Source organism: Haliotis asinina, chromosome 9 (genome assembly GCF_037392515.1).
Source record: "Haliotis asinina isolate JCU_RB_2024 chromosome 9, JCU_Hal_asi_v2, whole genome shotgun sequence".
Lineage (NCBI taxonomy): Eukaryota > Metazoa > Mollusca > Gastropoda > Lepetellida > Haliotidae > Haliotis > Haliotis asinina.
The window spans coordinates 7,476,581-7,487,593 of NC_090288.1; the positions used below are offsets into that span (position 1 = coordinate 7,476,581).

General features: G+C 39.1%; 1 protein-coding gene across 1 annotated transcript; it reads right to left on the reverse strand.

Annotated features, from left to right (window-relative positions):
* Window positions 1–770: 770 nt before the first annotated feature.
* On the reverse strand, window positions 771–4,637 carry LOC137296351 (uncharacterized). Its single transcript, XM_067828132.1, has one exon. It carries the CDS (start codon window positions 4,614–4,616, stop codon window positions 3,399–3,401), a length of 1,218 nt encoding a protein of 405 aa, XP_067684233.1. The 5' UTR covers window positions 4,617–4,637; the 3' UTR covers window positions 771–3,398.
* Window positions 4,638–11,013: the final 6,376 nt, after the last annotated feature.

Sequence of the window (11,013 nt, forward strand, 5' to 3'; positions counted from 1 at the left end):
TCATCAACCCGTGCACCCAGTATGCAAACCTAGGTAGGTGGGGACTTGTGAGTATTCCAACCCGAAATCCTATAAAGTGAAAACCGCCATGAAACCGTTATTTTATTTATGATACAACTATACAACTCGAAAATATCCCGTAGTATAATATTTGATAATGTCACCGATAAGCACATGTTGATAACCAACCAACCAAACCAGTGACTGGGTAAAACAAGCGTAGCGCTTCAAGTATGTACTAGCTGAGCACAACTGAACCGGGTAAATCTTGTGCTTCGTTAATCAAGATAATTCCACAGGAAGCAATTACTGTGCCGTCCGATTTAACGTCTTTTATCATACATTCTTTTTCAGTTTGAACGGTTTCCTCAGACCTTTTGATATTTTAAGATTCACCATTTATATGCGTCTGACAATGTGGTGCTAAGTATCTTACCGTTTTATTTTATTTTGCTATAAGTCAAGTACGAAACCAGCTAGCCTGGTACTAACGTGTGGCATGGATTGCAGCGTGAAAAAAATGAAAAGAGGTGTGAATAAAAATAATATCTAAACTCAAAATATTAAAAATATTATCAGATGACATAAATGAAACAAGGAGATCTAAAAAAAGCCTATGATTAATTATATTCATGCTTCTGTCTGATATTTGTACCTGAATGTATTTTCATGGCGCGGAGAAACGAATAATCAATTCAGGTGTGACTCTGGGATTCGACACCCGCCCCGACTGAAGACTGTGAAGAAACAACAAAGAAAGAACACCCATTTCAATATGTTGTATTTAGAACGTTTCAACTTGTGTGAGCTTGCGTGTTTCCTCACCGCTTCAGCTATGAAAGACATATAGATATGACATATCCTATCATTTCAATACATTTATAAACAACCATTTATCCCAAATGATAAAGAATATTTCAGCGAGCAGTTACTGAAGTAGAATGGCACTGGTATCACAGTATGACAGAAATATTATGCCTTAAAATCATTACATATTACCTAAGTAATTTTCTTGTGTGAGGACAGATGTCTATTATGAGGACTTGTATATAATGCTGTACACAAGATACTGGTGAAATGACAAAATAAAATTTCAAAACATAACGATATATTTGATATAGATGTAAAGAAATCCACAAAATAATCACACGAAGTTTCCTCCAAAGCGTTTCAACTTTATCGCCAGGTATTTTTTGGATTTCATTACATATGCACAACTGTATACTGCTGATCTTCATCTCGTAATGTATAGTCTCATATCACATGTTTCCATTCTGTTTGGCAGTTACATTAGAATCGGAGTTATAAAAACATTCCCAGAGTTTGAGCCGTTTGTTCCTACAGGTCTACGTACGTATTCGAACTGGTGTTGGTGGTTGTAGAAAGGTGGTAATTGTGTGTGACGTGCATTACTTCGGGATTTCCTCCCGCTTTTAGCAGACACATTGTCATGTAACTTGAATACTGTTCAAAAAGACATTCAACCCAACTCACTCACTTTCACTCATCCAAAAACCGATATATTGGGCACAGTAAAAAAAAAACAGTCACGTCACCGACTGGTTTCTGCAGAATAATAAATCTCGATAACAACCCTGAGCATCTGTATTTCAAATTAATGACACATTTGCGGTTAATTATAGATTCTTTGGTAAATTTAAAATCAGAGGTAGATCCAATGACATGAAACTGAAATTCTCGAAAAACTTTCACTTTTCACATAGGACACAAATGTGCATTATAAAATTGATTTTCTACCAGGTGGGGTTGAATAACGATGCCTCATTTCTATATACAGATCTAAAATCTCATTCATCCCTTCATTCATTCATTCCCTGACGTCATCACTGTGTCTGTAGTATTCAAGTGGATAATGCCTCTTGGACTTCGGGTCACATATGTCATTGTTGTTTAGTGATTATCTAAGTAGAAACATTTTAACAAAGCATTGTGATTTACAGTGATGCTATTAGCAGCTGCACACAAGCGATTGTCTTCAGCAGTATACGTATCTTTGGAATATACTCGTACACAGTGTATAAAGGAACGACCTGCTGATATTCCGGGAGAGGGGTAGGATGACATTTTTACCAGATATTTTGTTGGCTGCGTATATGAAAAACTTTTTAATTTGATAAAACGCCTACCGTGTTTGTTTCCCCAGTCACCCTCGAAAACAAACTCCTAAACTCCAAAACAGCTCGAAATTGGAAAAAAAGAAATATGCACCAAAACCTACAATAAATAGTTATAAACAACGAATATTACAAATAAAGCAAAACAGACTGCAACATTATATTTGTACGGCTCACGATTTCTTCTTTTTCAACAATCTGAAACGTTAGCATCTGATCATGATATCTTTAGAAAACACAATCCAAACGATTTTCAACTCCCAGAATATGAAATGGTCGGCCTTCATGCAGAACAGAAATATCACATTTCATTGCACTAAGCCTAACTGAAACGCTGTCGTGCCCAAACACCTCACCGTAGTTAGTTGGTTGAGCTGTATAATTTGTATACAGATAATTGTTGGTATATATATATATGTATATGCATGTATGTAACATATATATGTGGCATATGCATGTATACACACAAACACACACACATGTATACGCACACACATACATATTTATATATTTATATACCAGTAATTATCTGTATACAAATTATACAGCTCCACCTAGTGTAACTAATTCATGTAATCTGCAAACTATATTGAATTACTTAGAAGGTACGCTACACAGGTACAATCGATGCATTTTCGAAACTGACATTATTACCTTGGCATCGTACCTTGTCGAGGAACACTATCAGCATGGCGATCGTTGTGTGTTCGGACACCCTCAGCTGCTATAGATTATCACATAATGACCTATATCATCCGGTCCTGTGAAAGTACTTGGTAAATAGTCATGAAATATCATTCTGAAAATCCCGACAATGCCACGTTATCGTACTCGGTAGTCTAGAGCATTATAGCGCCATTGTATTACAAGGAATATACTTGCCACCATAGTCGCGTCGAGAATGACGGAGGGAGTGGGCTGGAAGCCGCCTTTAACAATATTCCAACAATATCACGCTGATGGACACCAGACATCGTTCTGTTAGTCGAGTGGTTAAAGCATCCGCTCGTCAAGCCGAAGACCAGGGTTCGATTCCTCACATGGGTACAGTGTGTGAAACCCGTTTCTGTTATACTCCGCCATGATATTGCTGGAATGTTGCTAAAATCGGCGTACCTACTCACTCAGTAGATTCTTTGTATATTTATATTTTAGCCTCGTGACATTTTCAGCGTCCTGAAAACGATACTACAGAGGCGATCTGGGTGTGCATCTTTATAGAGAAATGCTTTGGTTGAGAGAGGATGTGTGATGTCTGCGTGATCACAATGCACCAAGTTTGAGAAACTTCGAGTACTCCATCTCGCACTTGCTGACCTTCTCAATGAAATAGTTCTCGTTTTCTATACTTTCTAAGAGGTTCGCTTGAACTAAACACACGTCCTCAAAACGTTCTAGTTCCTTCCTCGTCAAACCACGAGCCTTGGTCTTATCATCCATATCAAACATGCGGACGTCAACAATACTGTCCTCTTCATAAGCCCGGAAGTTGTCGTCGAAGAAGATGTGGTGAACTTGATGGTCACTCGGATCTATCCACAGAGGTTTTGCCACAGAATGATGATAATTGTTATTCTGCCAGATTTGAAAATCATCTTTGTACCCTGTAATGCCACTTGAATTGCACAAATGACGATAAATGTCCCTTTCATGCTGAAGTTTCTCTGAAACATCCCCAACACCAGTTTGCCAAGTCTCCAGAGTGATCTCCCCTGATTGCGTGCGCCGGATGTGCCCGGGAAAAGTGCTCACGGGCACACGGGCATCTTGAGGGAAACCGGGGTGATTCCCCTTCAGTCCGAAGGATAAACTTGATAAAACATTTTTGCAATCCAAACCGTATGTCCTTATGATAATGGCGAATTCTCTCCTGTCCTCTTTCAACTGATGTATAAGCTTGTATACAGATGGTAGTATGTAATGATAGGGTTTACCGTCAACTCCCTTCATGGTGAGACGCCGCTCACAACTTTCGTCGCTTGAGTAATTCCATTTCAGCAATTCCAAATGTTTCTTGAAGTGCGGCAAGAATTTTAATCCGGTATCAGTATCCGTGAAATCTCCCGTTAGGAACCTGAGCCGTTCTCGGTCGCTCGGACATTTTACCGTTATTTTTTCAAGATGCCGATAGAACGTAATGACGCCATCTTGCGGGGGCACCAGTGAGGGCTCATCGCACTGCCACTTCCAGGCGCCATCCTCTTGTACATTACCCCATACAACTCCAGATAGGTAGCTGTTGAGAGCTTGCTCCATGTGAACCTTAGTCACCGAATCCGCGACCAGTACAGTATTCCGCACATCAAAATGAAGAACCAGTTTCCGTTTTCGTCCATTTTCAACATGTCTCGGTCGAACCTGGACCGGTAGCGTGATATTGTGGTTCCAATCCTCGTTCAAATACCCGTTCTGCGTGTCCTTTCTGCCATTGCTCATAATTACACCGTCTTGGGCTTCTCCCGATATACCGTTATTCTTCATATGACCAATGTTTTTTCAACAACATGCATATAAGCAAAGACCTGCGAATGCTGCATGTAATCTGGAATATTCCTGTGAATCCTTCATCCAGTGTGGAATAAAACTGTACTCACAACCTTGCCAGCACACGGGGTACTAAACGTGCTGAAACACAATATACATGGTCGATTTTACGTCCTAACACACAGGTAAATACCCAGGCGCTTGCTGATTGGCTTTTCCCTCTGAATACCCTTGTTGGGTATTTCACAACAGGCTCGATAGGTGAACGAGGCTGGAAAATGTTGAAATCCGGTTGTAAAATCCCAAATGTTGAGATAGACCTACTTTGTCAAATGACTCGCCTGTGTGATTAGTCAGCATTACACTACACGACAGAAGGGAAATCTTTCTAGACCGCCATCGTGTTTACCTGGTTGCCAACGGCAACCTATCGGCGAGCGATCGATATCCCTACGAACGCTAACACCATGTCCCCGTTCATTCAAAGCAAACAATGCAGGCCAAGGGATATCGTAAATATTGCACCACAGTGTTGATATATTATTCAACAGGTTTTCCACGACTTTTGATTAAAACGTGTTTACATGAGTGCCAAGGTAAGAACAACTAAATCACAAGGTGTCATATGTGTTTGAATATCTCCAGCAACATGTATGGAACCAGGTAGTGTCGATGTTTGCTCGGATTTGCCTTGTTGTTCCTTGTACTTCTATAATCCTTTGAAGTTCCGGGTTAGAACTGATCTTAAGTAACCCATATTCGTCGTAAGGGGAGACTAACGGCTCGCTGACATGGTTGACAGATGTCATCGTATCCCAACTGCGTAGACCGGTGCTCATGCTGTTGATCACTGAATTGTCAGGAATACTGCTGAGTTCTGCAGAAAACTAAACTTACACACTCACTCACCCACAAGTGCATTGGCCTGGTGGTGGTGGGGTAACGTTGTGGTCAAAATAAAACGTTAAAGCCACATAACTAGAATCGATCACCCATGGGTACAATGAGTGAACTTCATTTCTGGTGTCCCGAAGTGTGATTGCTGGAATATTGCTAAAAGTGACGTAATACTAAACATGCACACTCAATGGAAGGTACATGTTAAATCAGTGTGTGTCTATTTATTGCTGAAATATTGTAATGTATATAGTGATGTAACCTAAACTCACTCACTAACTGTAAGGTACATGTTAAATCAGTCCGTGCCTGTTTATTGCGTGTGATATTGCTATAATATTGCTCCAAGCCTAAAAGCCATGTTCCTCACTCGGAAATGAAAACAGCTTTTAAAACTGGCTTTGATATGACTGACAAAATTTCGATGAAATATCAGTTTTAATTTTTTGGACATATTTGAGTCTTAATTAGAACCAGATCCGATAGTAGCCAGTTAAAATGGATATTGTGAGCAAATTTACTTAGGCTCGAGATACTTGCGAGTTTTTCCAGACAGCAAGTTAGGGATATATTCTGTCACACATGATGAACTACAGTTTCAACAGATAACATAATTCACTGCTCTAAAGCATATTATTAAAAACGCCCCACAGATGTAGAAAGGTACAGCGAGGTTAGTTGCTTTCAGTATATTCAGATGACGCAATTCAAAAACGAACATACAAGCACCAGTCTGTCCTTGTTCATCTGAGTGTGTACTTTACCAACAAAGACTACAATAAACACTGAAGGCACGGGTTTTTATCAATTATTGCCAAAAGCAGCGTTTGAAATGATGACAAAAAGGTTAAGCGACAGGGATTGCGTATATGATGTGAAGAACCACACAGGAGATGAACATATACACAAAGAATCTTTCAAAATGTCTTTGCTATGGAGTCTCGCCTGGAAGAACTTTGTTGAACAAGTTTATAATGTGCCATTATATGAATCTCTACATTGAAATACGAATAATGTGCGAGTCTGTTGGGTTCCACTGGATAAATGAATCATTCCATTACCTAATGCTCCTCACATGAAGTACAATTTTCGACCCCACGTTCCATCGTGAATCAGCATGTATCAAGGACTATAGACGCGGTTATATAAGTAAAAAAATCCACATGTTCCTGTAAATTCTTTGAAAATCCAGTTCCAAGTATTAAAATGGTAACTGTAACACATTTCACTGTGGTTGAAATGAAAAGAAAACTTTGATAAAATTTGACTACACTTTACTTGTATCATGACAGGAATACACACATCAAAATTGCCGGAAAGTATTGTTACCATGGATATCTCACCACTCTGACAGTCACAGGTTCTTGTGACTGCGACTCCATCAACAACCACACCACATGGAGACGCCAGCCACATGGTGACGCCAGCCACATGGTGACGCCAGCCCTCCCATGGATACCACATGTCAGTCTCCTTATTCTGGCAATCAGGCGTCGAATTTGCAGTGTCCGAACCACAGCCATTCCTAGCGCAGTTGATGTGTTTAGTCCAGCATATTTTGAGCAAAGGCACATCTCTGCCCCAAAGATGTTCGATGGAATTTAGATCGGGCTTCTTTGGGCCTATGGTAATCTTTCGATGGTGCTGTTCTGCTAATGGGCTATGAAAACGATGCGGCCAGGAGTTGTCATCCGTGAGAGCCGGACGCCCAGTAAGGTGATAGTTATAGTGGCACGACTGCGGCATCACGGTATCTGGTCTTCCTTGGTCTTCTAGGTCTTGGACGATCCTTTACTTTACTGTTTTCACATGCGTCTGTGCTAGCCGATTAGTAACCGCGTGATTAATATTCAAGTTAGCAACGGCGTTTCAACAGGACTTACCCAGTACCCTTTTTCATACAAGCCAGTAACCCATCTTGTTATGTCAAAAAGTAAATTTTTAGTCCTGACCTCTTCTAAGGCAGATCTGGGAATTGAAGTGCACTTCAAGCAAATATCAAAATGTATACCCCTTTTACTTTGCCCCTCTGCACATGAACATGGGTTTGCAGCTTTAGAGAAATTGTGTAAATGACGTGCTCTAAATGGATTACAGTTAAGAGTACTGGACAAAAATTTAAAAACAAGACCCTCTTGGATTAACTTGGTAGATGGGCTTCCCGACTATCGAGTATCAATTTTTGCAAGCAAATTCGTGAGGGTGTAAAGTGGGTATTCTCTGGCTTACAAAGAACTTATGCAAACAAACCCAATTTATATATGGCAGGCTATAACAAGACAATTGAAATGCATATACACAGTTTTTGGTGAGTGTTGTTGATACAGCATGAAAATCCCGTGCTTGAGTTTACTGTTCACACAGCATGATCAACGGCGAAAGTATGTTTATCACCCACTTCAAGTATTTTTGTCCACTTCGCCGAACCGTCGCGAAAAAAACCCTGGGAAATTTGCAATTAAATGATGTACCTCCATGAAGCTAACCTAAGTCAACAGCAGAAAACGTGTATATAGTCGAGGATCATATACGCATGGCGTGAGTGAGTTATTTATCGTCACACAGCCATTACTTCAACCACATCGTGCGAAGAACAATTCATGTGTTAAAAATGTATAAATTACGAAAATAGAAAACTGTCATTGAAGGTAAAGTTACTAGAGTGGCAAAGGTTTGGAAGTAGCGCGTTGTCATGGCCCGCTAACTATATCATGAATGGAACAATACAGTATTGAAGAACCCGTTATGGCCCGGGTTAGAAGTGATCTTCAGTAACCCATGCTTGTCGTAAGAGGCGAATAACGGGATCGGGTGGTCAGGCTCGCCGACCTGGTCGACACATGTCATTAGTTACGCCAAGGAATGTTTCTCAACACGTTAATGTACGGGATCCGATAATCACGGACTGGACCCCGATCGACAATGATATAATTAATAAACATATTATGCAACGATAATCAGGATATACTACAACCCAGGTTTTGTATCACAACTTTTGTCTTGTCGCGTACACCTGGTATCAACGCTGGACATGTATTAACACATGATGATGATGATGATGATGATGATGATGATGACAGATTTTACTTATGATCTTGAGAATCGTTTTGCCGCTTTATGTTGTATCTCACCCTTGCAAGTGGTTTTACTGGATGAAAAATAACCAGCTGTTCCTCATCCAGTCACCAGGTCCTTGGGCATGGTCTTCAAAATAAACATGTAATGTGTTCCATAAGTATGTAATATATTATTACCGTTCTCCGCGTATTTCCAATTTTGGAATTATTGTTTGAAAGGACTCTTTAAATATTTGGGAAGATGGGAAGATCATTGTGTCCCGTTCTGGCATTGTCCAAATGATCGTATTTGCCCTCTTCAGTATTTCGTTTCTTGAGATGTAACTTCTTAGCTATGACACCTTTGGCAAAACACACACAATACTACAAACAAAACCTTTGTATTTTTATCATTCACATGGTAGAAGCAATTTTGCTGGATTCGAAATCACACAATTTCAGCCATATATTTCATTGTATGCAAAGGTACGAGAAGCAGAGTTTCACTGAATATTTAATTTTTAATCAAACAATAACAACAAACCTATTTGAACTGCAGAAATCTAGACTCCATTAAAGGCTCTAGCATTTCAGAGAGGACTTGACAGTAAGTAAAATGACGTCGTTCAGCGACTGTGAGACAGACTGCGTTGGGTAGTAAATCGTTGAAATTTTGTTTGAGACAGAGACAGTACATTTTCTTTACACTGAACATCATTTATGAGGACATTAAAAAAATAAAGACAAAGTGATTAAGACACGAAAGAATGTATTGCTTCATCAGATAAAGATCATATATAGTGTATAGATTAATGTTAATTAGTAAAAAGAAAAACAACAACAACAACAAAACCCAACAACACAAATAAAGACAAAAGTGATTAAGGCATTAAAGAATGTATTGCTTCACAAGATGAAGATCATATATATTGTATAAATTAATGTGTAATTCGTAAATGATTTTATTGAACAGGAAATGTGTATCATCAAACAAATGATAACAAGTCTACAAGAAATGATTAATGACATGAAATTTGTAGCGTTTAAATTTTGATTAAACAATAAAATACTTCATAAAATATATAAGAGCAATGAGAAAAGTCAACTATACTTAATGAAATATTAAATACTTCCTGTAAATTCTATATAATATACAGAATCTATACATGTGTATGTATGTATCTGTTGCTAGTACATTCACAACAGTCGCACTTTTGATGCACACTTGATCTATGACAATTCACACAAGATGGAAAAATGTAGCTACAAAAGATGGAAATAAAAAAAACCAAAACATCAAATGCTTTCTCCGACTTAAAATACTATATGTAATATATAAGTGCAGTGAGGAACATTTTTACGTATATGATATACATGAATCGAGGGGGATTTGACAGGAGGGCTCAAATTAGCGAGGGGCTTAAGTTCAGAGAGACTTTTGTACCAAGGGACTCTTGGCGGGTACCAATCAGATTAGTCGTATTTAAAAAAATCTCGATTAACGCTCAGGTATGAGCAACTTGATAATATTATACATCCTTATGTGTTATGAAAAATTCTAATAAAAGAACAATGGCTGCGCATGTCTTCAATAATCATCATCCTTAATCCACTTTGCGGTACTGAATCAAAAGCAGTCTCAAAATATTCAATGTAGAATTATTTTCAAAAAATACTGTGTAGAATTATTTTCAAAATATACAATGGAAATTATTTTCTAGGATAATTTAAACATACATTTAGACCTATCTGTTTATTATGCTTCCAGAATACGGATTACGTCTTAATTGATATGTTGATCCGGATTAGGAGCAGAGAGTGTTACACTAACGTAAATCATTTCTCCATGCAGCTTACTGAAGATTATCTCGGTAATTGTCGCTGTCACCTGGGTCACCTGTGTCATCTGGGTCACCTTGGCTTTCTTTATTTGGCTTGGCATTGTCAAACGTAGGAATCAGGTGAAAGACTCGGTCAAGGACAGCGTCTCACACCCATGCAGGAAACAGCTAGGGGATAGCACGCTTTCATGTTCTCATACAAGTTGGTGCTTTGTGTCTCGCATATTATATAGTTCTTTTATATACACAATAGTTATTTACGGAAGGATGTGATTTTAGCGCCCAGACGTATATACCTACGTATATAGGATTGCACGGCACGGCAGAGAAGAGCAGAGAAGCAGAGCAAAGTAGAGCAGAGCGAACAGCACATTTTAGGGCACAGCAAAGTGGAGCACAGCACAACACAACAGAACACAGCACAACGAAACACACCACACCACAACACACCCTAAAACCATATCATCAAAAACACCTTCCTGTACCGTAAGACAAGACCATACCATGCAACAACCAGCACAAGTACACATGTAACAACAGGCAGAGAACATGGCAGAAATACATTCATTAGCCACTGCAGATAAGGACTTGGAATAATGA

Coding starts and splice junctions, on each gene's coding strand:
- LOC137296351 (XM_067828132.1), bottom strand. CDS start 4,616: ATGAAGAATAACGGTATATCGGGAGAAGCCCAAGACGGTGTAATTATG.